General features: G+C 40.4%; 1 protein-coding gene and 1 long non-coding RNA gene across 2 annotated transcripts; one reads left to right on the top strand and one right to left on the bottom strand.

The window, feature by feature from the left end:
* Positions 1-2,630: 2,630 nt before the first annotated feature.
* On the bottom strand, positions 2,631-7,681 carry LOC106632751. The gene is made up of 6 exons (XR_001335999.2): positions 7,562-7,681; positions 5,482-5,686; positions 5,240-5,341; positions 3,588-3,671; positions 3,243-3,343; positions 2,631-3,054 (listed from the first exon to the last, which is right to left on the bottom strand). It is a non-coding gene; the product is annotated as an uncharacterized LOC106632751 (long non-coding RNA).
* A 4,501-nt stretch (positions 7,682-12,182) lies between these two features.
* Positions 12,183-14,721, top strand: LOC121813378 (the record flags this gene model as incomplete). The annotated part of the gene is given in 1 exon segment (XM_042217103.1): positions 12,183-14,721. A coding segment is annotated over 1 exon segment (2,329 nt), but the record flags the coding sequence as incomplete, so codon positions are not given.
* Between the last annotated feature and the right edge of the window lie 9,821 nt (positions 14,722-24,542).

Here is a 24,542-nt window from a genome sequence, read left to right as displayed (position 1 = left end):
AGTGCAGCCTATGCGGAGTAGTCGAATGCAGATCCACTGAGCCCTTGACACAGACAGCATCGTCAGAAGAAAAGTTGATAAAACAAATTAAAAATTTGGTATTATTTGATACATATGCATACCGAACTGAAAGCACTGTATCAAACGGTAAAAAAATGGTAAAATGTATTTTATATGTGTTTATATGTGTTTCAAATTGTGTTGCCTTTACACACAGACATGTTTCATGACTTTGCTTATGCATATTTAGCCCGGATGAGAATTTGGGAGCAAGTGGTCATAATTCCCATGGACTAAAAAGCAATAATCAAAAATGTGTTCACAGTTAAGCCCATGTGATGTAAATTTAACCTGAATGTAATGTGCATTGTAATATGTCACAACAGTAAATGTAGTAAATTAGAGCAACAAAACTAATATGTCAATAATTAAGTATGATTTCCTACAAACAATAAAAATGAGAATAAAGAAAAACAGTTTCCATTCTGATATCAGAGTTTGTTAGCTGTGATCCTTGAGCCGCAATAATGAACCAAAGCAAAGTCTCCAGAACACGAGAGCTTCCTGTTTAACCAGAGGTGAGAAAAATCTGAAAATTAATATTTATTTCATTGAGCCAGGTCTTTTTAAAAAATGTTTTTGCTGCTTTAAGTAATTTCAAACTTTTTGATGCATTTGATGCACAGAGTCAGCTGTAATGTGATGCAACACTTCATGCTTTTGTTTATGATGTTGAAGAACTGACTTTTTTTTGTTCACTGTGTTAAAGAAAGAAAGAAAAAAAAACACACACACTAAGCATGGAAACCAAACACATAATAATTCGAAGATAAAAAGCAAACATACAGGTATATTAAAAAATGCACAGTCTTAAAATAGTGAATAAAACAAATGCATGACAGGCAGCAACACTGTAACACTGTAGTGCACAACAAGCAATATAAACCAACCTGTAGCTGAGTTTTGGATCATCAGTTGTGACCAGCAGTGATTCTGACCTCTGAAAGTTCATAAATGTGAGTGTAGATAGACAGGATGACATAAGTGCTGGTGCAGGAGTAGTTCCAGCTTTCAACACCGGGCAGAGCTTTCCACAGACATTAATTCAATTCAATTCAATTCAATTCAATTCAATTCAATTCAATTCAATTCAATTCAATTCAATTCAATTCAATTCAATTCAATTTATTTATGTAGCACCAAATCACAACAGCAGTGGCCTCAAGGAGCTTTATATTGTACAGTAAGAGGTCTTTATAAAAAGGCAACAGTACAATAATTAGTTTAAATTTGCCTCACTCTTTTCCTCACTGAAAGTTGGACTAAATTCCACGCTCGCCCCTGCAGGCATCCTTCAAATTCGGGTCCTCTACCATAGGCGTGGGAGCTTCTTTTCGACATCTTCTTATTAAAACAGCTTCTCAAGCTCTTCTCTGAGCCCTTGGTATTTCTCGAGCTTCTCATGTTCCTTCTTCCTGATGTTGCTGTCATTCAGAACTGCTACATCAATCACTACGGCCGTCTTTTTCTGTTTGTCTACCACCACTATGTCTGGTTGGTTAGCGACCACTATTTTGTCCGTCTGTATCTGGAAGTCCCACAGGATCTTAGCTCAGTCATTCTCCATCACCCTTGGGGGAGCAATAACATGGCTGACAACTGCTCCATTCCATAGTCGGTTTCCGTAGCCAGTCTTATCAATGATCTCACTGAGGGGATTCAGGCCTATGCAGAACAGCAGTGGGGACAGAGCATATCCTTGGTAGATTCCGCACTTGATGGCGACTTGTGCTATGGATTTGAAGTTGGCCTCTAGTGTTGTACGCCACATCCCCATTGGGTTCCTGATGAAGGCTCCTGTTAATCTTGTACAGGTCCATTCCAGGATCCATGCGTGGGTCATTGGCCTTCTTGTAGTCCAGGCAGAGCACAGGTTGGTCAGCCTGGTCTTGCTGGTGTTTTGCACTGGTATTCTTGCCAATCCCTTTCTGTGCCCCACTCATGTATTGACCCATATGTCTGTTCATCTTAGCCAATATGATGCCTGACAGGAGCTTCCACGTGGTGCTGAGGCAGGTTATTGGTCGGTAGTTGGATGGTAGTTGGATCCTCAAGGACCCCGGGACCCCCGGGTTAACCATTCTATGTGTCTTTCTTTAACTAGGAGCTGGTTCATTTGTGCTGCCAGATGCTCATGGAGTGAAGTCAGGATCTTCAGTCAGTAGGCATGAACCATGTCGGGGACTGGTGCTGTCCAACTCTTCATACTGGAGATCCTTTCTTGGATATCTGCCACTGTGATGGTTACTGGACCCTGTTCAGGGAGGTCGCTGTGGTCTGCCCTCAGATCCACTAGCCACTGAGCATTGCCGTTATGGGTTGTGTCCTTCTCCCATATGCTCTTCCAGTATTGCTCCGTCTCCAGCCTTGGTGGTGCTGTTCTCTTATTGTTCCCTTGCCACTGAGAGTACACCTTTGCTGTTCTGTAAAGGCCTATAATTGTGTGTGTGTGTGTGTGTGTGTGTGTGTGTGTGTGTGTGTGTGTGTGTGTGTGTGTGTGTGTTGTGTGTGTCTTTGCCAGAAGGTTTTGTGAATGTAGTCTGAAAACAAAAGTACAGAAACCATTTTACTGTGAATGAAAATGATAACAAGACTTTATTAAACAAAACATGAAGCCCCATCCCGTTAATATTGTTTTCTACTTGCCTTTAACTTTAATTCAAATCATTCTGGGTTTTTTAACAGCTCATGATATTTATATTTCAAATGAGTTGAAGGATATCAATATTGGACAGAAGCCCTGAATTCAAATCTTTTCTCTCTTTTTTATGTTGGGTGTTTTCCCCCTCTGTTTGTTCTCAACGCCAACTTACTGAACATCATCAAACTGAAGACTTCAAATCTGGTTTATTGCCATGATGTGTTATAAAGAGTTTCGATTCACAGTCTGAGATCTGCAACTTCCAGCTGTTGTTGTCGTCATAAGTCTGAGCTAGAAGTTTCACCTGCTGAGAGCTTCTTCCTCATTAACTTCCTGGTTTTGCTTGAGGCGGTCTGTTTAAAAATGAAAGACAATTCAAAGATTCACTGAGTTATACTGAACACGACAAGTTTAAGAAACTTTAAACTGCTTTAAACTGTGACAGAGCAAATGATATTCTGACACAAACCATAAAAATTTGTTTTCATTATTTTATATTTACAACACTTAAAAGAAAATCCTGTTTTTCTGACAGACTTACGGGTTCTTTGCAATTCTGATAAAGCATAAATCCCCATGAGATCAGAGAGATACAGATGAATACAGCCCAGACGATTGCTAGCCGGCCTGAGAAAGAAATTCCTAAGGTACAAAAACAGTAAAAACACAATTTAGTGTTAATGATATAAACGAGCACATTTTAAAGACAGGAAATGGAATTAACCATTAAATAAGCAGTATTACTGTGAGAGGTGAACACCAGACTTTATTTACATTTTATTTCTATAGAACGAGCCTAGTCTTGGATTCCTTTTAGTCTGAGACTAAAAGGAATCCATTTCTAGAAAACTGGATGGGAGTGTTTCTGTTCTATATATATTTTTACCTGCTTCTTTGGTATCTTCACTCTGATCCGGCGTCTGAACATTTCCAGGTTGCTGAATTGTTTCTGTCTTCTCAGGCTTTGATTCTAAAATGAAACAAAACAAAACAAAACAAAACAAAACATAACATATGTTTTAATAATATTTTGTATTAACTTAAAAGCTGATGTAATGTTATATCAGTGAATTAAGCTGCTCTTGGCTCTGTACATAGTTTTGTTTTACCATGTGGAAACTTACAAAACTGAAACATGAAAACATGAAGACACTAAAAAAAGTGTTGTGATGAGAGAAACGGTTTGTGGCTCTTCAGTGTTGGTTTCCTCACATGTCCTGATGAAGCTGCTCAGTAACAGTGTCACTGAGGTTGGACACTGTGGATTTCTGTGGTCGACTGAGACTCTCAGGCCTCCTTCAGGGATGTTACGTGGACCAGCAGCTCCATGAAGAATTAGCCTCACGTGTGTGTAAGCCACAAAGACTCTTGTGTTAAAAAGTCCAACTTGAAGCAGAAATGATCATGTTTACAGTCTTCTACATGAACCAGTGTTGGTCTCCATAGATACTTTTACCATCATATCATCTCTAGGCTGTTACTGTACTCAGTAACAGCTGCTCTCTACCCAGTCTACAGGATATTTACACCTCACGCTGCATTCGTAAAGGCACTAGCATCATAGCTGACCCGCGTCCCCCCTCCCACCAACTGTTTATTCCCCTTTCATCCAGAAGACGACTCTGCAGTATCAGGAGCCGGTTGTCGACATTGTGCATTAGCTTTTCCCCCCAAACAGTCCATCTCCTGAACACCATGCTGCCCTCCTCCACACTGGAGTCTCTTCTCTACACACTTCTTGGACTACACAACACGTTAAACTCTCCTCTCATATCCAATACTTGCACTATTCTGTATTGTACTGTTTGACTCTGTGTATTTAAGCTAATCCTGATTCTTTCTATTTCTTATTCTATTTCTATTAAGGTACCATACTGTTGTATTCATTCCTAGTTCCTCTTATTTCTGTATAGTCATATATTTAAATCTTTCATTTTATTTTTACAGTTTGCACCTTCGATGCAGGAGGACAATATTTTATCCCACTGTATACTTGAGTGTATATTGTTGGGTTGACAGTAAAACTCTGCTTAATTTGGTAACAGAGCTTTCAGTTGCTCTGCTCCTCAGCTCTGGAATTATTTTCCTCCTGATATCAAGAATACTGACTCGCTTCCCTCGTTTGAGTCAGAACTTATAACCCATCTGTTTAAACTGGCTGACTTTTCTTAAACATTGACTCCGATATTTGTCTAATGCTGTTTTTAATCCTTGTTACTGTTTGTGCTTTTCTTTTCCTTTTTTGTTTTTGCCTCATTTCTCATCCTGATTGTAATTTGTAAAAATGTTTAACATATTTTCATTGGTGTGTTTTATTGTTTGTTTGTTTTTTTGAAAATCTAATTTCAGGCAAAAAGAATGAGATTTAAAAATAACCACAGGTTACTACACAGACCTACAATCCTAAAGGTGTCAGGGTCCTGGGTCTGTTACGCAGTGTTTTGTTTTTAATTCATATTCTTTGAGTTTTTCATGATTCAGATTCTGAGCTTAATCATTTGTATAAAGTGTGACTCTGCTAAACATCTGTATACTCACCTCTGCAGAGGACGAGTGTTAGAAGCAGCACAGCAGCAGAGAAAGCCGAGGGTCTGTGTGTAAAGATCACACTGATCTCCTGAAGAGCCATCACTCATTACTCTGAAAATCAACAAGCAAAACAAGCTTCCTGTTACTCTCTGCATCTCACAGGAAGCAGCCCAGCAGTCTAATATAACATCATGTGTTTTATTCTAAATGTTAATGTTTCTGATCCTTTAACAACATTAAAGGAATCTTACCTCAAAGAAATATTTCAGTGACCACTGGAAAAGAGTGCTGCTTCTTGAAAAACTTTCAAGTGCAAACAAAGATAAGAGAAAATCTCTTCAAGGATTTCACGTTCAGAGCTTCTTTGTGGTGCGTTTCTTCATGCGTTTCTTCGTCCCTCTGAGCAACATCTCCAGACTGCAAATCCTGTGCTGTTGATCAGTGAGTTTCTCCACTCTGTAGCAATAACAGAAAAAATAGGTTCAGTCCCAATGGAGTTGTTTCAGTGTTGATCCCATTTATATTTAAGCCGTTTCCCAAAAATGAATTTTTTTCTTTCCTTTTTTTTGCTCTGACACAAAAAGACCCCACGCCCACAGATGCTGTGAAACAGTGTATGTTTGTTTACGGTGTTTCTCTGCACGTTTTGTTTTTACAGGCTTCCAGCTGCCTTTTCCTGCCCAGCACACCACACACAGCTCTTCTGTGGCACACATGCTCTGAATGTTTCAGTGCTGTTGTTTGAATTAATATTGATGGTGCAGCTGCTTAAGCGTCAGTTAACTTGAACATTTAATTGTATTTATTTATTTTTTTCAGCTCCATCCTGTTTTTGCTTTTGTGTGTCTATATATACCAACCAGTTCTTCCAACAAGGTGCACAAGAACATGGGGACAGCAGGGGAGTAATAAACATGAACCAGTGGGTTGATGGCAGTACTTGTAGGGCTGATTTTCACTCACCCTTTAAGCCAACTGTAGCCTGTATGATTATTTCAATTATGAAAAGATTATATTGACCCATCAGGTAAATGCCTGGTTTGCCAGATTACTAGTCCTGTCCTGAACATAAATGAAGGAGTGAGAGTCTGCTGGATGAACTTGATTCTTATCAGTGGAGGAATAAATACATTCCACTTAATGTACTTAATGATAGTCTACTAAACAGTTGTTGCTCTGTGGTTCGAGTGACTGACTAGAGTCAAATTCCTGAAATTGTACTGTCTGACTATCATATTTCCACAACTAATTAAAGCTGATACACCATGCTGTAAGGAATTCAACCAGTGCTTACCAGAGCTCATTAACTGGCAGAGCAGTCTCATACCAGAAAAACAGCTACAGTCACATTAAAAATGAACAACGTTACCGGAATAAGTGTTATAATACTGTAAGTCTGCACATTTATATTTGTGTGAACAGTGAGTCTTTGGGATAGTTCTCTCACCCCTTGAGCTGCTACAACATTTTCCTTTGAAAGCAGAACAAGCTCTCTAGCTTTCATTAACAGTGTAGAAATAAAACCTTACAGCTTAAAAGTCAACCGGGTCAAAAACCAGGATCTTTTCAAAGTCAGGGGAGGAAACTGACCCTGCCCCAAACAGCTGAAAAGCTCACTGATGATTGTCACAGTTCAACACAGACACGTGACTACTCAGTTTAATCCTGGAATTATGTTTCATAATTTTAGCAAACGTGCTTCATCTTCAGCCATATCAGACAGCTGGGCTCCTGAGTTCGAAAGAAAAAACAAAGATGCTGCTGCAGTCAGCTCTGTGGTTGTCTCTATTTGCTAAATATATTAAAGAAAAGTGCAAAGACTCTGGCAAAGTTGGTGGTGATCCTTTAAATACTCACCAGGAACACTGTTCAGTTCATACACAACTAAACAATAGCATACAAAAGAATTGGTTTACACTTGTTTCTTTCTAAAGAAGCATCAAATACAATGTTCCATTATTAAATTGGTCCTGTATATTTGAGATTTTATTGGCTAATACCAAAACCTAACCAAGGAAGGAAAGAAATGGGCTGGTCTTGGGTAAAAGATCGAAACACCCTGTGAAGTCGTGGCACACAACGATGTGTCCCGCTGGTAAAGTTTCTGGGCTGCCTTTCCTTGTAACAGTGCTCCCTTAAGATTTTCTCCATTTAAAGCTATGCATTATCAGAGATTGTAACATCTAGTCCTATCACTGAATCAGAGTCACCAGGGTTGGAGTTAGATTATGATATTTATTATGAAGTTAACCTGCTTTTTGTTATAAGGTTCTTGTTTGTTCGTTCTCTGACTCAAAAACAAGACAAACAAAAATAAATAAAAAGACTTACCACAGATAAAGACCCCAGACTCCGACACAACTATCCAAACTGCCGCTGTCAAAGTGAAAGGAGTCGCTGGAGCCGAGCAGGAAACAGGATTAATGTGTCGCTGAAAAACCAGTCACTCCAGTCCAATCAGTTTCTAATATTCATTGCTGCGCATTCATTGGTTGCTTCATGAGATAAACACTGAGCACTACAGACACAGGGATGATTCAGCTTTATCACATATTGCATCAGATCAGTACAGATCATGTGTAAACCAAAAACAAACTCAACATGGTTTCAGCAGTTTCTTCTTACCTTCAACAAACAATACATCTAAAATGTATTAAGTATAAAGTAAGTAATGTGTCTAAAGATCAAATTTTTTTTCACTTGATATTCATGATGTAAACATTTATATGAATTTTACTTAAACCAAATGAATGTTGCACAAGTACTATATTATATTATATTGAATCCAAGATGGCAGCATGCTCTTTGTTTGTTACGTGTCCGTCTAATTAGTTGTTTTTAAAAGATTTTTTAATCTATCTCTTAATGTATTTCTTAACTAATTTTTTTAACTTATTTTTTAACCAGACAGTTAATATTGCATGGATTGTTTGGAAAAACGTGTGGTTGGTAGATGCTTTGGAAGTTGATGGATGCATCTTCCTGGAGCTAACAAGCCTAGCCTGGCCCTGCACCGTCCTCCAGGAGTCAACTGGCTTAGGCTTAGGCCTGGCCCTGTGCCATCCTTGTGGAGCTAACTGGCCTAGGTCCGGCCTTGTACCATCTCCCATGAGCTAACTGGCTTAGGCCTGGCCCTGCACCGTCCTTCAGGAGCTAATTTGGGTGGCTGTAGCTCAGGTGGCAGAGCAGGTCAGCCACTAATCAGAAGGTCGGTGGTTCGATCCCAGGCTGCATCCTGGCTGCATGCCAAATATCCTTGGGCAAGATACTAACCCCGTGTTTGCCTACTGGTGGTGGTCAGAGGGCCCGGTGGCGCCTGTGTCCGGCAGCCTCGCCTCTGTCAGTGCGCCCCAGGGCAGCTGTGGCTACAATGTCGCTTGCTATCGCCAGTGTGTGAATGTGTGTGTGAATGGGTGAATGACTGAATGTAGTGTAAAGCGCTTTGGGGTCCTATGGACTAGAAAAGCGCTATACAAATGCAGGCCATTTTTTTTTTTTTAATTGGCTTAGGCCCGATCCAGCATCTTCCCACAGGAGCAAATTGGCTCCTGCACTGTCCTCCAGGAGTAAACCGGCTTAGGCCTGGCCCAGTGCTATCCTTTTGGAGTTAACTGGCTTAGGTCTGGTCCGGTGCCATTTTCCTGGAGCTAACTGGTTTGCTTCACCCAGAGGTCTGTACTGTTCACTTCTGTTAAGTACTAAAATTGTGGATGATGGCAGTATTTACTATTCTAATTTGCCTCTTGGCCTTTTTGGACCCTCGGATAAGCAATTGTTTATGGACACATAGCAGGGGAACCTCTGAAAATGATTTTTATCTACAAGAGAATTTTGAAAAAGGTACACGCTCTATAATGTTGCAAAAATCAGAGCAGTTATCAACTCAGTTGGATCATGACATTAGTTTCATGCATGTTTTGCCCAGAGACTTACCTAAACTTCAGTCTATTCTGGCCTTGCATACTTATTTCATTTGCCCATTTAATGGAGGTTTCAGCTCGGGTTCAACATATCAAAGCATTGAACCCAAATCAAAGGCGAAACAGAGGTTGTTGATTGTCTTGCTTCTACTTTTGTCAGGAAATGTGCAACCAAATCCTGGCCCTGAACTGCAATATTCCCAGACTCCTTCTGATTTTAAAATAATGTCTGGTGTCAAATATATTCATCTTAATGTGCGCAGCCTACTACCAAAGATGGACATGGTCAAAATTTGGGTTAAATCTACAGATTCAGATGTTGTTATAATTTCTGAAACTTGGTTAACTAAATCTATTACTAATGAAGACATTAACATATATGGGTGCAATGTATGTCGCACTGATAGGCCAAAAAAAGGAGGCGGTGTAGCTATTTATGTCAAATCAAGATTTAATGCTTCGATTGTTCTGTCCCAATCGATATGCAAACAAATGGAGTTTTTGGCCTTGAATGTAGATATTGCTAATACTTTTTCGATAACCATTGCTGGGTGTTACAGGCCCCCATCTGCTTCAAAAGAGGCATTATCTTCATTAAAGCACCTTTTGGCTAAACTAAATTATACTGAACTACTAATGGCTGGAGACTTGAACTGGGACTGGCTAAATGCAACTTCTGGTGAATTTAAAGAATTCTGCGATTCAATTAATCTTACCCAGCTAGTCTATCTTCCTACCAGGCCAAATCTTAGATGCCCTGAAAAGTCTACATTAATTGATTTGGTTTTAACAAATGTACCTCATAAATTCTCTTCGCTTGGTGTTTTCTGTAATGACCTAAGTGATCACTGTGTTGTTGCTGTTTGCAGAAATGCTAAAATTCCAAAATGTAAGCCACGGATAGTGTGCAAAAGGAATCTTAAACAATTTAATGAACAGGCTTTTCATCATGATTTGTCATTAGTTAATTGGGAAAAAATCGGACTATTACCAGATGTAGAGCTAGCTTGGACATATTTTAAGGAAAGTTTTATGGGAATTGTTAATAAACATGCCCCCTTACGGAAAGTTAGAATTAAAGGTCGAGAAAATCCTTGGTTTTTGCAGACACTTGCAGATAGCATACACAAGCGTAATAGAGCATGGGACAAGGCGAGACAAACAGATACTTCCACTGATTGGTCTGTTTTCAAACAGCTTAGAAATAAATGTACTTCTCTTATTAAAAAGGCCAAATCTGAATACTTTTTGTCCGTCACCACTGAGAACCTCAATGATCCACAGAAATTTTGGAAAGTAATCAAGTCTTTTTCCGCCCATAAAATGACTCAAACCTTTCCTAAATCTGTTGTAAAAGATTCAGTCTCAATTAATGATAAAACTGAAATTTTGAATTGTTTTAATGAACACTTTCTATCAGTGGGTTCCTTGTTTGCTTCTGCAGAAACTTTTTTAACAAATACTTGCCCAGAACTCTCTATGTTTTCTGGAGACCGTTTTAACTTTGTACCTTTTAGTGTTTATGAAGTGCATAAAGCTTTAAAGGCTTTGGATCACAGAAAACCTCCTGGTCCAGACTTGATGGAACCTTATTTTTTGAAGTTGGCAGCTGATTTTATTGCAGAACCACTCTCAATTCTATTTAATTTTTCAATTAAAACCAAAGAAATTCCATCGGTTTGGAAATCAGCTTTCGTTTTGCCTTTATTGAAAGGAGGTGATCCATCGGTGTTGACTAATTATAGGCCAATATCAAATTTGTGTGTTTTATCCAAAATCCTGGAATCTCTAGTTTGTGACCAGTTGAAAGAGTTTTTGTACTCTAATGATATTGTCTCCAAATTTCAGTCAGGCTTCAGGAAAAAACACAGTACTAACACTGCCACTATGAAAGTGATAAATGATATTATTGTGGCACTTGATAAGAAATTGTACTGTGCGTCACTCTTTATTGACGTCTCAAAAGCTTTTGACACTGTTGATCATGCAGTCCTAAAAAACAGACTGCTCAGCCTTGGATTGTCAGAACATGCATTAGCGTGGTTCTCAAATTATCTGAAAAATAGAACCCAGTGCATTAAACTTGAAGGTCTTTGTTCTAAATTTGTTGCTGTCCACAAGGGGGTGCCACAGGGCTCAGTTTTGGGTCCCCTTCTGTTCCTTTTATATATCAATGACTTGGGTCAAAATGTCTCAGACACAAATTTGCATTTTTATGCTGACGACACAGTTATTTACTGTTATGGATCATCTCTTGCTCAGGCCATTGAAACCCTACAGAAAGCCTTTGTTGCTTTCCAGCATTCACTTATTCAGCTAAAATTAGTTCTCAATGCTGACAAGACTAAGCTAATGTTGTTTTCTAAGTCAAAGAAGGTCCCGGAGCCTATTCCAGTGGTGTCCACCCTTGAAGGAAATGTCATAGAGTAGTTCATGAATATAAATACCTTGGTGTCTGGATTGATGACTCCTTCACCTTTAAACCACATATAGAGAGACTAGTAAAGAAACTGAGACTTAAACTTCGTTTTTTCTTTCCTAATAAACAGTGCTTTTCTTTTGCAGTAAAAAAACGTCTTGTCACTGCAACCTTTTTATCTGTGTTAGATTATGGTGACATTCTGTATATGAACGCTTCTTCTTCATGTCTTCTAATGTTGGACACGATGTATCATGCTTCCTTGAGGTTTATTACCAATTGTAAATACTTGACCCATCACTGTGATTTGTACTTAAGAGTAAAATGGCCTTCTTTGGCCATTAGAAGACAGGGACATTGGTACACTTTTATTTACAAAGCTATGCTTGGACTGCTACCTCCTTATATTTGTACTTTGGTCACAAGGACAAATAATGGTTCTTGTTGTAACTTTATTGCAGTTTATTGTTTGATAACAGCATTTTGGTTATTTTGTAAGTGATTTAAGTGTTAGTCACATGTTTAGTGAGAGCTGTTAATTATAGATTTAATTTTCTGCTAAAGGGGAGCATTTAACAGGTATTTTCATTAGAAAACTGTTTCCAGAATCCTTTGTGGTAGACGAAAGTTACTCTGGGTTTTAGCTAGCAAAGAAAGTTTGGGAAGCCATTATATGTTGCTCTGATGTCGAGCAGTTTATTTGTTGTACATTCCCCTTTTTGAAGCCTTATATAAAGACTATCGTTTCTCCAATTGATGTCCGATCCATTTTTTTGGCTAGTGGATTTGCCACAACATTTTTTGGTGCCGAAACCCGGGAGAAATGAGCGAACAGGACTTACGTGGAGCCGCGGCCGCCGAAGCTGCGGGAGTGGCAGATGACGAGCATCAGAGAGAAATGGAAAGAACAAAACGGAAACGTGGGACGATAAGAGGTGCTACCACACGACTTGTACATCAAATTGACTCCGAAATGGCTAAACCAGATCCGGACACTGACCATCTGAGCGCATTACTGGAAATGCTGTCGGCAAAGGAGCTCAGCTTGTATGCCTTAGATAGTGAAATAGAACGTAAAACAGCTCTGGATGACCTGGAAATGGAGATCGAAAGCACAGAGGAATATAAGGAGCGCATCATCCTGTCCAAGAGCCGTGCACGGCGCATAATTAAGAGAAATGAGGATTGCCGCGAACAAGCCGCACATCAAAGGGTGAGTGACGCTAGCTCTGCTCATTCATTGGCACAGAGAGCATCGGTAAAGCTTCCTAAGCTGATCATTCACAAATATGATGGAGATGCCAGTTTGTGGCAGGAGTTTTGGAGTCAATATGAAGCTGTTATTCACCACAATGATGCACTATGCAAAAGAGAGAAGTTTACCTATTTGAAAACCTATCTCACTGGCCAAGCAGCAAAGGCAGTTGCAGGACTGATGTTGACAGATGAAAATTATGACAACGCAATTGAGTTACTGCAAAACCGATTTGGAAGAAAGGATGTAGTAATTAGTGCGCACATGTCAAAACTGCTGAACCTCACACCTGTTAAAAAATCCTCTGATGTGCATGCTTTGAGGCAGCTGTATGATGAATGTGAAATTCAGATCAGAAGTTTAGAGTCATTGGGTGTAGTGTCAGAAAGCTACGGAAGCTTGTTATGCCCAATATTGCTAAAGATGATTCCAGATGATATAGCGCTTGAATACAGCCGTCAGAGAAATGGAGATGAAGAGTGGAAAGTGTCAGAAATGGTCACATTCCTACAGAAGGAGGTTCAGAGCAGGGAAAGAGCGCTGCAAATGACAAAGTCGTACAACCCACAGAAAGCTGAAAATAAACTGTACAAGCCACCGTTCAACGATGTGAGGTTTAAAAGGCCTAGCATACAATCTACTGCTGCCCTGTACACAGCCAGCCAGAAACAAAACACCTGTATATTCTGTGAGAGTGACGATCACAAATCGCAAAACTGCCCAAATAATGACACGCTTCAAAGAAAGGACAAGTTAAAGAGAATGGGGAGATGTTTTGTGTGTTTGGGACAGAAACACATTGCAAGATTCTGTAAGACCAAGAATGTGTCCTGTGAGAAATGTGGACGGAGACATCACGTTGCTGTGTGCGGTGGTGAAAGGGTGGATGTACAGGCCCCATCCCAACCAGAAGAAGCAGTGGTCTCCTCCGTGCTCCCTCATTCAGTAAGAGTGAAACCAAGTGAACAGAACACTGTGTTGCTACAGACTGCAAAGGTGTGGATTGAAGGCCCGTCAGGCAGAAGGATAGCTCGTTGCTTATTAGATGGAGGCAGCCAAAGAAGCTTCATACATGAAACGTTGGTGAAGAGCCTAAATTTACCAGTAATAAGGCAAGAGACATTGACACTACACACATTTGGGTCCTCCTTTCCCACAAGATCACAGCGCGGCATAGTGAAGGTTATGCTACAAAATATCTGGGATCCTAGCCAGAGTATTGTAATAGAAGCTGTGGAGACCCCACAAGTGTGCTCGGCAATAATGAAGGTTCCTGGTGAACAGATCCAGCATGAGCTTAAGAAAAGAGGATTACAACTGGCTGACTTCCCAGGATCCAATGAGGAACCAGAGCTTGCTGTCCTCATAGGAGCTGACTACTATTGGCAGATCGTGACAGGAAGGGTGGAGAGACTTACAGAAACATTGGTGGCACTGGAGAGCACCTTCGGATGGTCTGTTCAGGGGCCGGTTTCTGCATCAAGTGTTACAGAGGCAGCCTGCATGTTCATTCCGTGTGAGGAAGAGAAACTCCTCTCCAAGCAACTGAAAGCATTCTGGGAAATAGAGTCTCTGGGTATTACAAATGAGACAACAAAGAACCCAGAAGATGATGAGGCTCTGCAGATGTTTGAGAGAACGACTATGTTTAAAGATGGACGATATCAGGTGGAGTTGCCATGGAAGCCAGAAAGGGTAGAGCTCTCAGACAACTACAGAGTTGCCAAAAAACGGCTGGAAGGTCTGAGTAAAAGATTTAAGAAGGATGTCACACTCTTCAGCAGGTATAATCAAGTGGTGGAGGACTACTTGGACCAGAACATTGCAGAGGAAGTGACACCAAACAGCAGCACAGATTCTGTAATGTATTATATGCCTCACCATGCAGTGCTGAGAGAGGACAAAGCAACTACAAAATTAAGAGTGGTCTTTGATGCATCGTCCCATGAAGAAGGCTGTCTGTCGCTGAATGACTGCTTATTTACGGGCCCAAATTTGAATCCAGATCTGCTCAGTGTTCTCCTTAGATTTAGGGAACACGAAATCGCCTTTCTGGCAGACATAAAACAAGCATTCCTGCAAATACGTCTTGCAGAAAGGGACAGAGATGCAGTCAGGTTCCTGTGGTTCTCAGGTGCACCGAATGGAGAAGTGAATGATCACCTGCGCATTCTGAGGATGACGAGAGTGGTGTTTGGAGTTACACCAAGCCCGTTTCTGCTTGCAGCGACAATTCAAAGACATCTAAAACAATATGAAACAAGCCAACCACAAGTGGTGAATACAATAAGGGAGTCACTTTACGTAGATGACTTCATTTCAAGTACACGCTCAGTGGAAGAGGCGTATCACATAACGACGAATGCCAAAGAAATACTGGCGGCTGCTGGTATGGAGCTTTGCAAATGGATGACAAACTCAGCTGAACTGAGGCAGAAATGGGAGAAGAGTTCCACAAACTACATGATGGCACCTGAGACGAATGGAGTAGCATTAAAGGTGCTTGGATTAGTGTGGAGGCCAGAGCCTGATGATTTCACCTTTGACCTTAGTTCACTAGTGAGGCTTCTAACAGAGAAGAAAGGAACCAAACGAAGCGTGCTGCAGTCCTCAGCACGAATTTATGACCCACTTGGGTTTCTGAACCCCTTCACCATTAGGGTCAAGTGCATGTTCCAAGCAATGTGGGAGAGGGGGCTCTCTTGGGATGAGGAATTGCCACCAGATCTGGCACAAGAATGGCAACAGTGGTGTTCAGAGCTTACTCAGTTACACCAGCTCACCATACCAAGGTGGTACCAAATCAATATGCAACAAGAAAGCAAAGAGGGCTTGGAATTACATGTGTTTTGTGATGCCAGTGAAAGGGCATACAGTGCTGTGGCCTATCTGCAAGGCAAAACACGAGAAGGAGAAACGACAATGAGCTTGGTCGCATCTAAAGCCAGGGTGGCTCCCCTAAAGAAAATGACGTTGCCACGTCTGGAACTCATGGGAGCCGTGATTGGGGCCAGACTGGCGAACAACTTGATCATTTCGCTGAAGATGGAGCAAGCCCAAATAAAAATGTGGACTGACTCCATGATCACTTTGCAATGGATTTGCAGTTCGGCACAAAGGTGGAAACCGTTTGTTGCAAACCGAGTGACTGAGATCCAGACTCTTACGAGTCCATCTTCATGGTCACACATCCCAGGGAAAGCTAATCCCGCTGACCTGCCCACAAGAGGACAATCAGTGGAGGCCCTACTACAAAACCAGCTATGGTGGAATGGCCCTAGTTTTCTTGTATCAGAAGATCGGATGCCTGAGTCTGAAGATGAAAACATTTCAGACGAAATGAATGTAGAACTTAAATCCAGTTATCAAATAGCCATGCAGTTTGCTGCTAATGACACTGACATCTGTGAACCAATACTGAAGCTTGAGAGTTACAGCGAACTGAAGAGAGTGCTCAGAGTGACAGCATGGATTAGGAGATTCATAGCTAATGCAAAAACAACGATGCAACCAAAGATGCGAGGTGAGCTGACAGCAAATGAGCTTCTTGATGCTGAGAAGTACTGGATTAAGGTTGCACAACATCACAGTTTTCACCAGGAGGTCCAGAGACTGAAAGTAGGAAAACCTATGATGAATGACAGTAAGATTCAGGAACTGAAACCATTCCTTGATGAAGATGAGCTGCTTAGTGTTGGAGGCAGGCTGCAGCAGTCGGACTTCACATTCAGAGAGCAGCATCCTTGGATTCTGCCAAACAAACACAGATTTTCAGAACTGCTGATACAGGACTGTCACAAAAGGGTGATGCATTCAGGAGTGAGGGACACTCTTGTACAAATAAGAGAGAGATATTGGATCATCCGGGCTCGGCAGCTGGTTAAGAGCATTGTGACCAGATGCACTGTGTGTAAGAGGTTTAAGGCAAAGGCTGGGCATCAGCTAACTGCACCTTTGCCTAGGGACAGAATATCCGAGTCACCACCATTCGAAGTTACAGGTGTGGATTTTGCTGGGCCACTCTATGTGAAAACAGAGGATTCTGTGAAAAGATCCTACATTGCCCTATTTACCTGTGCTGTGACACGAGCGGTCCATTTAGAGCTTGTGTCAGATCAGTCAACTGAGACATTTTTGCTAGCGTTGAAGAGATTCATTGCCAGGAGAGGGCTATGCAGAGTTATCTATTCTGACAATGCCAGAACATTTAAGAGAGCAGACCAAGATTTGAAGGAGCTGTGGAAGACAATTAAAGACCCACATTTGCTGGAGTTTTTTTCGGAAAGAGGAATTACTTGGAAGTTCATTGCAGAAAGAGCAGCCTGGTGGGGTGGATTCTGGGAACGTCTTGTCAGATCAGTGAAAATCTGTCTCAAGAAGGTGTTAGGTAGAGCTTCACTCCACTTTGAAGAAATGTGTACTGTGTTGGCGGAAGTCGAAGCTACTCTGAACTCTAGGCCTCTCACCTTTGTGCACAACGAGGTAAATGAACCGCAACCACTTACTCCAGCCCACTTTTTGGTGGGCAAACGACTGACATCTCTACCACCCAAGTCAATCCCGAAGGACACACACCATCCAACACCTAACAAAGAGGATATTACTCGGAGATGGAGATACCGGCAGAAACTTATGACCAACTTCTGGAACACCTGGAGAAGGGACTATCTGTTGGAGTTGAAGTCAGCTCATTGCTGTGACGCTTCAAAGCCTACACCCCTAAAACTAGGGGATGTCGTGCTCATTGGGCATGACAACCTCCCCAGACAAGTGTGGAAACTTGGAAGAATTGAAGAAATGTTTCCTGGTCGAGACGGTCTTGTTAGATCTTGCTTAGTTCGCACGACAACGGGGACTCTGTTAAGAAGACCGATTCAGTTGTTGTATAACCTAGAGCTTTAGATGAACAGATTGTTCATCGGGGGGGAGGATGTTGTAACTTTATTGCAGTTTTTGTTTGATAACAGCATTTTGATTATTTTGTAAGTGATTTAAGTGTTAGTCACATGTTTAGTGAGAGCTGTTAATTATAGATTTAATTTTCTGCTAAAGGGGAGCATTTAACAGGTATTTTCATTAGAAAACTGCGTTTCCCAGAATCCTTTGTGGTAGACGAAAGTTACTCTGGGTTTTAGCTAGCAAAGAAAGTTTGGGAAGCCATTATATGTTGCTCTGATGTCGAGCAGTTTATTTGTTGTACATTCCCCTTTTTGAAGCCTTATATAAAGACTATCGTTTCTCCAATTGATGTCCGATCCATTTTTTTGGCTAAGTGGATTCGCCACAACAGTGGTTCTTACTCCTTGCGCTCAAATGATCAGCTGCTGTTGTCTGTTCCCCTTGTCCGCACAGAGCTGGGTAAGAAAGCCTTTGTCCACTCTGCGCCTTTTTCGTGGAACATGTTACAGAAAGACTGGAAACTAACTGAATTGTTGTCTTTAAATGTTTTTAAAACTAAACTCAAAGGCCTACAGGCTGCCTCAATAATGTGTAATTGTTTTGTGTAATTTTAACTTTGTTTGTTCGTATGTATTTGTCTTGAAATGTGCTGCCTCTTGGCCAGGACTCCCTTGAAAAAGAGGTCTTTGATCTCAACGGGACATTCCTGGTTAAATAAAGGTTAAATAAAAATAAAAAAAAATAAAATATGCAAATAAATAGAATATAATTAATTAAATAATAAATTTTAAAATATAATAATTATATCAATAATAATATATTATTAATAATAACAATAACAATAATAATAATAATAATACATGGAGGTCACCACATGATCACAACAAAAAATGAAGCTGACAACTGAGCCAAGTGTGGATTTATGTTCTGAGAAAAAAAGAAAATGCAGAAATATGAATAATGTGATTATTGTGGTTTACATGGGATTGTAGTTTGTGTTCTGTTTTCTAGAACAACCACAGCCAAACCCACCTACGTAAGTGTTCTGCAAAATCTGCCAATTAAAGGACTGGAAGATCATCACCTGGCCTTGTCATTTGCTTGAGGGCCATACTAGCATTTAACAAGTACACACCCTATGATCAGCACCATAGAAAACTGAACCATAGCATCAGAAACTAACATAACATTTGATGAAGAAGGTCTAAACATTAATGAAAGCAGCACAGAGTCAGGAGCAGAGAGGTTCTTGAAGCTGCAGATCAGACTGTAAAGATGAATTGTTGAGGAGGAAGAAGCAGATGTGAAGTTTTCAGTGTGACAGCATGTTGTCAGTCAGAGCTGCTCACAGTATAAATGTGGGACTAGAAGGAAGGACGAGAGCAGCCTGATGTGAACAGAAGGAGCTCTGATGTTTGTCACAAACTGTGCAGCCGGCCTGGAGCTACACGCTGGTTTACCTGAAACCTTCAGACTGAACACACAGAGCTCCAGCTGTGAGCTGCTCATCAAACTCAACACGGGTTACTAAATACTGAACTTGGTGGTGCAGCAGATACTGGAAAACACAATAAAAACTCCAGCCAGCCAGTAGATGGCAGCGATCTGCTAAACCAGGATCTGAAAAACTGAAGCTGTCAATTCAGCTCTGTGGAGTGGGCAATCATAATGAAGCACTTTATTTCAAGTTGTAGATTCCTTCTACATATTTTTGGCAACCAAACAGGACCATGTTGAAAAGTTTTGAGTAATAAACCTTAATACATGTTTCAAAGCTTCACAAAGCTTCCTCTGACCATAACGATAGTGCATACGTTTTTTTGTTTTTGTTGTTTTCTGTGTGTCACAGTAGTGGGTCTGCAACCCAGTGTTTTGTGTAATTTAATTTCATTCTTTGATTACTGTGTTTTTCTCCATGTTTCCTTTTTTTTTTTTTGAAAGACTCTTATGTTCTTTCCTCATTGTGTTGGGTTTTACTTCTCTGTGGTGTCATTACATTTCCTCACGTGTTCTCACTTCCTCTGACGACTTCCTGTGTGTATTTAATCACCTGTCTTCCTCTGTTCATTGTCAGGTCATCTGTTGTACTCGCTATGTGTGTGTGTGTGTGTGTGTGTGTGTGTGTGTGTGTGTGTGTGTGTGTGTGTGTGTGCTCATCAAAAATGAAAGCACATGATGAGTTTTCAGTTGAGCACAAAAATGGTTCTGAAGATGAACCTGTAGTTCCTGATTAACTGTTCAGGATTTAGATTGAGGTTATTGTTCCCTCTACATCAACTAGAAAGTGTTTTGGGTCAGTTACCCTTTATCTTAATAAGTGTTTTAAGTATTTGCTACATAAATAAAAGTGATGGCATAAGATGTAACTACAACTACAAAATGATTGCGCTAGCTTATGTGGTTGCAGTTCTACAAGGATTTAAAAGTAGCTGCGCAAAACGGAGCGTGCCCGCTCTGACCGGTTTTAAAGGGTTAAAAAATTATCAAATTTATTTCTGACATCTAGTCAGGTCGTCCCTTTCCTTTTAGCTCACAGATTAGCTATTATATTGACAAACGAATTATTGTTGTTGTTGTTTTTTTTGTTTCTTCACTGCCAGTTGTATTTCAGGATTTTGAATACATCTGGCAGTATTAGCTAGCTACTGTTTTTAGTAAGCTAATGTGCTCTTCAGAAGTTCTAAGCCGCTCAAACTGTGGACTCTAACTAGTGTTAGAGCAATGGCCTCTAACACTAGTTAGGTCTATGACTGGACTCTCATACATCACAGCACCACACACACTCTGTTTATTTGCACACTTCTTATAATTTCTTTCTTAAATTGTTCATTTGGACATCCTATTTTTTATCTTTATAATTTACATCGAACTCTTAGTTTAGTCTTTAATTCTTAGGTTAAATTCTTAATTTATTGTTTACATCTGTTAGACCCTTTCTTATTTAACTGTAATTTTTTTTTTGTAATTTTCTCTAAATTTCTAAATGTAAAATTTGTAATTTTGTAAATCTTGAACATTTCTGTAGTGTAGTTTAATGGTCGGGCATTGCACAGCAATGAGCATTTCACTGCATGTTGTACTGTGTATGATTATGTGTGTGACAAATAAAATTTGAATTTGAGCTTCAACATTTCAAGGCCTGAAGAGTCATCTATGTGAATGGGCAAGACAACCTGTTGCAAGTCCGACTGAGAATCAGGGTGAAGATTAAAGCGCATATTTTCCACAGTGTCTTCTCTTCATTGGCTCCCTGTTAAATCCAGAATTGAATTCAGAACTGCTCATAGAGGGTCATTGGATTGTTGGGGTTTCTTTGTATTATCTCAGAGCCTTTACGGTACAATCTGTCAGTCCACCCCAGGGCAGATGTGGTTACAATGTAGCTTGCCATCGCCAGTGTTTGAATGTGTGTGTGAATGGGTGAATGACTGAATGTAGTGTGAAGCGCTTTGGGGTCCTTTGGGACTAGAAAAGCGCTATACAAATACAGGCCAATTTACAATATAAAGGGTTTTGAGGCGACTGTTAAGCTGCATTGATTCATTCATAGACACTCACAATTTTATACTCTTCTTACTGTACTGATATTCATTCGTGTGTGCATATATGATCTAATAAATGCATTTAATTCAAACGGACACATTATAAAATGAGGAAGAAGGTATAAAGCAATGTGAAAGCTAGGCAATTATTGCCAAAAGCAAAAGAGGAAATATACTTGTCAATTTTCAGTAACAGTTCATCACCCTAACAGCAGCTCAAAGAAAACGCTAGTCAATCGAGCATTTAGCCATTTGTCAGCATCCTGATTTCATTCAGCACAATGGAGACTTTAGTGGGACTGTTGCTTTTGCTTCTCACTTATTCAGCCTCAGCAGGTATGTATGCTTACTACCCAACAGTTTTTACAGCTGCAACACTGAACACAGTATTTTTTTTCTAGTGTAAACATCAATGATTTTGTATATCCAAGGGAATTACACATCTTTAAAATGTGCGCAATATAAAGTAAATGTTTAAATGGATGTAGGGTCCGCAACAAGTAAAAAATATTTAATCAAAATATTTACAATTGTGGATCAGTACCTTGATATTTCTCTCAATATTTCAACAGCTCCATCTGTCAGTGCTACAGCCGTCAGTGCTACAGCCGTCATTACTTCTGCTGTCAGCCTGCTGTCGGCTCAGCTGTCAAGGCTCCAGCTGTCAGGGCTCTAACCATCAATACTTCAGCGAGTGGATGGAAATACCAGTAAGAGAAATTATATTGAACTCAATTTGTATAATTAAATTTAAAAATGTTTTTAAAAATGAATAGAATGAATGAAAATAACATTTATCCAAGGGCGTAGATTTGGTTTTGGCATTGGTAGGGACGGATGATTCAACCACCGAACTCTGCCCTTTTTCTTTTTTTTTTCCTTTTTGTCTTTGCTTCTTGATAAAAAAAAAAGGAGAAATATACTTGTCTACATATGCTTGTGAAATGCACTTCACACACGTACACACACGCTGTTAAGAGATATATTCTAAAACACTTCTTCAGCAGAGAATCAGAGAGGAGAAACAGACAGATTTTCTTGCTAGCAAGGGTAGCCTCCAGAGCTCACACACCAAGAGTGAGGCTCCAAGATTCGCAAATGAGAGATGGTCTTTATTTATATCATGGGTGTTTGTTCCTTACATTGGAAGTGAGTGTGTGTGTGTGTGTGTGTGTGTGTGTGTGTGTGGTGTGTGTGTGTGTGAGTGTGTGTGTGTGTGTGTGTGTGTGTGTGTGTGTGTGTCAGAGTGTGACCCCATAAACGACTTCCCTTAACTTAACCTGCTGGTCTGGAAAATCCAACAGTTCATCCATCCATCCATCCATCCATCCATTCGCTTCCGCTTATCCTTTTCAGGGTCGCGGGGGGCGCTGGAGCCTATCCCAGCTGTCCAACAGTTCATCTATATGTAAATAGGCACTTAGACTAAAACTGACATAGCTACGTTAATCCTACCGTAAAACAATAAGACAAGGTACAACCTTTCCCTCCTCGGATGTGGGGTTGAAGTCAGAACACCCTGGAAAGTACACACCGTTGTTACAGACCTCCTAGGATGAGACATTCTTTAAATATGTCACCAACTATATACTTCTAAACACAAATGATTACATGCAGTGTTCTACCATATGCAAACTTATATAATTAAAAGATTATACTGACTATTAAATACAATTTTCCATTGACACACGCACAGTTGTTTGTCGCCAGATGCCACATTTATTTATAGTTTTCACTTGTTATGACCGACCACCGTCTGACAGCTCCGGTCTCAGCTGATTTCCAGCCTCCCCTCCGCTCCTCTCCCGTCTCACTATAAAAGGGAAGGAAACCATCATCAGTCCAAACGCCATCAGCTGTTCCCACCTGCGTCTCCAGCACCGCCCCGTTGAGCTCACTACACCACTCCTCCCCTGCAGCCGCGCCCGGAACCACACCTCTGCCACAATGCTATTCTGCATGCTTTTAAACCATTTAAAATTACAATTCATAGTTTTTTTATGTGAACTATATAATGTTAAATTACTATTAAACAAATGACTGACTAAGTATTTTAGGCTTTAGTTTACTTCCACATTCCATATAAATCAGGTATCATACAAAAATAAAAATAGCTTCAAATACAGTCATGACAATAAAAGAATATGACTTTAAGGACTTAACAACATTACTTCAGTTATAATACACCAACATCTCTGACACATTAGCACTAAGGGAACACTTAATGACCTGGTGGTTTTTGTCCATAAAACTACTCATCTAAGATTACCACAAAGTAAAAGATCTCTCGGAAAAATTATGCAACATTTTAGGCACAATTGCCCCGATCAGATCAGTGAGCTGGGATTTTTTTATTCTCAACATGAACTACTGTTACAGCAACAGACATGGACTACTGGTGCCCCACACAACAACTCAATGTCCACTATGTGAAGGAGCCAAACACATGCCTGCTCCTCTCGGTAACTGAGATAAACTGCTGGCATATTTGTTTTACATCTATACTGTCCAGTCTCTCCTGGTGGACACACAGCAGCATTGTTTAATCTCATTTGAGTCATTGTTGGCCTTAGCCATCTTTTTAGTCTTCTGAGATCACTGAAGTATCTTTCATCCTAAGAACATGCGTTTTATCCTCAGATTAAAATTATTATTCTGTGCTTGATGTGCCTCACCTTTGGCCCTGGCTCTTCCCCTCTGACTGCACTAGGACATATTGCTACCTGATAAAATAACACATTGATTTGTGCCATATAAAAAGTGAGACACGTCAATTCAGATTATTTGTCAAATATACACTAATGAATCAATTTACATCAGCAGCCTAACAATTGTTATGATGATAAATACTAGTTCATCTATAGCACCAAATCATCAGTCAGTCACCTGCGTCTTGTAGCGTAGCTTCTGATTGGGCAGACCACCGTTTTACCTCCCTCGTGGTTACTTCTTCCCTCCGTATGTTTTGTTTATACTGGGGAATGAGGAAGATGGCGTTGTGATCAGAATTCCCAATGAGGGCTGCGCCCAGGTCCTTGTTTTGAAGCGAACTCAGCACATCATGTCCGAATTACATGATGTGCTGAGTTCTCATTGTAGCAGCAGACTTTAATAAAGCGAACCTCAGACAAGTCATGCCAAACTTTTACCAGCATGTCTCGTGTCCAACAAGGGGGGATCAAATTTTGGATCACTGCTACACGCCATACAAGCAGGGCTACAAAGCTGTCTCACACCCGGCTTTTGGGAAGTCTGACCACAACGCCATCTTCCTCAT

The sequence above is a fragment of the Haplochromis burtoni genome, unplaced genomic scaffold (genome assembly GCF_018398535.1).
Source record: "Haplochromis burtoni strain Fernald_Lab_line unplaced genomic scaffold, NCSU_Asbu1 Contig_1598, whole genome shotgun sequence".
Classification (NCBI taxonomy): Eukaryota; Metazoa; Chordata; class Actinopteri; order Cichliformes; family Cichlidae; genus Haplochromis; species Haplochromis burtoni.
The sequence above is the reverse complement of the archived record's forward strand: the minus strand, read 5'-3'. Positions and strand labels throughout refer to the sequence as shown.